Genomic DNA, 4,225 nt, shown 5'->3' with positions numbered 1-4,225 from the left:
ATATTAAAGCTGTTGATAATAGAAATGACAAGGGAGGATGGTGACATATGCAAATGATGGTTTATGTTTAACATTGTGAATGATAAAAGATCCATGCAGATTGAGCAATGTCAACTACAAGACAATCCATTAATGAGAACAACTAAGCCACAAAGACATAGGGATTGATGATTCATGGGTAAATGATAGCATGATGATTGTAATAACTTATAGCTAGATATGTTGTATTTAAATGATATTTATTTATATTATTTTATAACAATGGTTAAGGGATGAGCTTCCTTAAAAGCCATTGAATGAGTTGTGAACACCCTCATGAGCGTTTAATAATAACATTAAACATTTGCTTGTTTTCACCCTAAGGGGTTTCCAGGGTATATCAGTGTTTCCATGATGTGTTTGTCCATTGTGTCATTCTTATGATTATGATTCCTTGCATGACATGTCATTTATATTATCAAGTATGTGATTAACTAATCTAGTTAAAGGAATCCAACAAGAAAGTTTATGTTAATATGTTACAATAGTGATTGTTAATGGTCATGCAACTTACTATGCGGTTATTAAAGTTACTTTATGTAATGATGAAGGTTCTATCTAATGGTTAATAAGGAATCTAGTATAGTAATTTGGAAAGTTATACGTGCATAAATTGTGTAAAAAAATTTCTAATCTTATGTGAGATTAGTTAAGGATATTACACAAATGCTTTGAAATATCACAATATTATTAAAAAAAAATACAATATTTATTACTTTGAACTAGTCTTCATAATTTTATTTTATTTTAATTTAAACTATTCATAAATTAATTCAATTATTATTATGTTTTAGTGAAAAAACCATATAATATTTGAATAAATTACTCTTATTATTAGTCTTTGCCATGGACTATAGCAATAGATTTGCATGTTGATCACTATTAGTTTAGAATTGATGAATCCATGTTATAATGTATAACTTTGAAAAATACATATTTTTTTTAATGTTATTGAAAAAATAATTTTCAAACATTTGAGTAGACCATAATTTTGAAGGTATAGCTTTATGCCATGTGCATAATTGCCTCATATTTTTTTGTCATAAATTCTGGATGTAGTTTCAATATTATCCTTGAAAATAGCTTATACTCACATACATAACCTATTTACCATCTTTACGGCCCACCATAATTCAAACAAGTATTTCCATAAAAAATGAATAGAAATAAGATGGAAATAAATATAGTTACTAGCTACAATTATTTATGTTTTTTTAATGCATTAATGTGTAGAAATACAAGTATAAATATGTCAACTTAGTATTACTACCCACCAAAAATTTATGCAAGTTCATATCCTAAATGGAATTTTTCTACTTCATATATGAATTTGCAATTTTCCTAAATGCATAATATCCACGAACTATGCTCTCTTGCAACACTGATTATATTAACATTAATAATATAAAATAATATTTTTTAAAATTTAAATTATATATATATATATATATATATATATATATATAATTTATTTATTTATAAGATTATATCTTAAACTTAATATATTGCTTTGAATATATATATATATATATATATATATATATATATATATATATAACTTCATATGAGATATCTTTTAAACTGGAAGAGAATACCACTTAGTGCATTATACAAATGATTTCCAGTGATACTATAAGTGCAATTTATTTTATAAGATTATTTTCTTAACTTAATATATTTTGGTTATATATATATAAGAGATATCTTTCAAAACAAAAGAGAATACCACTTTGTGCATGGACTGCACGGATAAAATATTTATCGTCTGCCTTGGGAGATAGGTTGATTGTGTAATAGTGGTGTAGCAATAGTTGAAGATGGGAAGTGTATACACATTTACATTATAAACGATACACCGTAAGGTCGAAACAACACGAATATACACAAGTAGCTTAATTATGTGAATAATATAATAGATTAAACCTCAAATATGTGATTACATCATGACTTCTGGATATACTTGGGTGGAGACAACGTGATTATTCCTATGTGACATAACTATATGAATAATGCAATAAGTCAATATGTGATAAGAGATTAACTTGCTTCATTTATTTCGGTTGAGAAGCACAGTAGGAATATAGCTAAGCATTTAGCACTTGATAGCTTCAATAACTTTAGTTAAGTTGCCCTTCTTCCCCACGATTTTAGAGAGAGAAAAACCAGCTGGTTTGAGCAGTTCATTCCATTGTTTTCGGGTCCTCTCTCTACCTCCCGGTGAAACATTCAACATCAGAGCATCTAAAACGTTGGCAGATCCCATCATGTCAGAATCTTCAGTTAAGTCCAAGACAGCCTCTGCTATTATCAATTTTCCTTTGTCCGGAACCGCCTGGTAGCAGTTTTTCAGTAGCTTGATGCAGTCTTGGTCGTCCCAGATATGTAGAAAATTCTTTCATTGACAAATCCACAGTAAACTTATAGTTAAATAAAGTACTAATGTATTGCATAGAAATGTTATCAAATAATTAACGCACAAATAAAATCCCTCACAACCCCGATCAGTATTACTCACCTTTATAAAAATCGCATCTGCAGAGGGTGCGGTCTCAAACAGGCTTCCGCTAATGTGTTGTACGCCTACGTGAATAAGAAGAGGATCAACGAATATATATATATAAGGAACACCGTATCCTCCTCCTAATGATAATAATGAGGAGGAGGTTGATTTAGATATAAATATTTATATACATTCATATAATAATAAGTGGGAAAACTAATATTTATAGGCTTCCGCTAAATATGAGGCAGCGAAAGGGAATTAGAAATACCGGGGAGAGTTGGTGCAGTTGCGATAACTTGAGGAAGATCAAAATTGATTGCGCGGATATGAGGGTACGCATCAATTATCAGACTCAACGCTTCCCCGTGCCCTCCGCCCAAGTCGACCAGGGTGTTGACGTCTTTGAAACCATCATAAATAGCTAAGATCTCTGCCATAGTGGCCTTTGTGACGGACACCATGCCTGCGTTGAAGATGGCGTTGAACTCTGGATTGCTGGCTGTGAAATTCCAGAATTCTTGGCCATTGCCACTGGAATTCTTGAAATTATCGCCGCCATGAAGCACACGTTCGTGAATATGGTCCCAGGCGGTAACGTAAACTGGGTGTGTCTGCAAAAGAACGAAGGGAACGAGGCTTCGCGAACTAATATCCTGGGAGATGAAGTAGGTTTTGGCGAGATTGGTAAGGGCGTATTTCATGTTCATGGGCGCATTAATTTCCTCCGTTGGCTTGATCGCCCGCAAGATTCCCATAGTGGAAAGGTACGTAAGAATGCGGGAAAGAGCGTCCAGGTCGGGAGCTTCAGAGGGGAGTTGGGCGGCGATCTGGTCGACGGAGAGAGCAACATCATGGCCGGTTTTCCAGATAATGTCAGGGATTTTAAGACGAAGGGCACATTTTAGGAGAAAGGGGTTTACTATGGAGAATGCCATGCTTAGCGCCGAACCCTGGAGCACCTCTTCGCCCTCCACTGCTTTAATATCCATATCGCAAACCTCTAGCAGACCTTCCTTGTCCACGGTTTGGATATCCAATATTCCTTTCACTTACCTGGCGGGAGACCTGTAATGCAAACGAACAGGGATGGCAAATATATATTATGGTGGTGGCATCGTGTAATCTTCTGCGTCGCACATTGGATTGTGGTTCAAAATTCAAGTGATTATTGAACACCGTTACTCAATTTTCTTGTGTTAATTGAAGGTGACGATTTAATATTTAAAATGACATCATAATGTTATTTATGACATGTTTATGACATCTATATGACAAACTAAAACAGTGGACCACTGCAAATTTATCTCGTTTTTAGCATAAAAAATTCCACACTATACATCTTACAAATACTTAAATATATATAATATTTTATTTAAATTTAAATAAATAATTATTATATTCAAAATTTTAAGGAAAATATAAAATTTATATAAATTGATTTTTTCCAAAATAGAAGTTACTGTTTTTATGTTTTATATAAGTGTTATTGATTTGCAACCAATTTACTATTTTATAATTTCTTGTAAAGTAAGAATGATCTTTTTCTTAATTGCAATTTGTCATTTTATAAAATTTTCTAACATAGAAATTATTATTTTTTTATTTTTTCTATATATATATATATATATTGATATTTATATTTATTTTTTTATTTTTTTCCAATAAGAAATATCAACTTGCTTA

General features: G+C 31.7%; 1 protein-coding gene across 1 annotated transcript; it reads right to left on the bottom strand.

Annotated features, from left to right (window-relative positions):
• Positions 1 to 1,955: 1,955 nt before the first annotated feature.
• On the bottom strand, positions 1,956 to 3,619 carry LOC149195784 (caffeic acid 3-O-methyltransferase-like). Its single transcript, XM_089408811.1, has 3 exons — positions 2,811 to 3,619; positions 2,555 to 2,619; positions 1,956 to 2,431 (listed from the first exon to the last, which is right to left on the bottom strand). The coding sequence occupies exons 1-3, from the start codon at positions 3,529 to 3,531 to the stop codon at positions 2,132 to 2,134; spliced, it is 1,086 nt and encodes a 361-aa protein (XP_089264937.1). The 5' UTR covers positions 3,532 to 3,619; the 3' UTR covers positions 1,956 to 2,131.
• Between the last annotated feature and the right edge of the window lie 606 nt (positions 3,620 to 4,225).

This window comes from Pinus tabuliformis, chromosome 2_2 (genome assembly GCF_031772625.1).
Source record: "Pinus tabuliformis cultivar Carrire ecotype Pingquan chromosome 2_2, CPIR1, whole genome shotgun sequence".
NCBI lineage: Eukaryota > Viridiplantae > Streptophyta > Pinopsida > Pinales > Pinaceae > Pinus > Pinus tabuliformis.
Note: the sequence above shows the minus strand (reverse complement) of the source record. Positions and strands in the feature narration are given on the sequence as shown.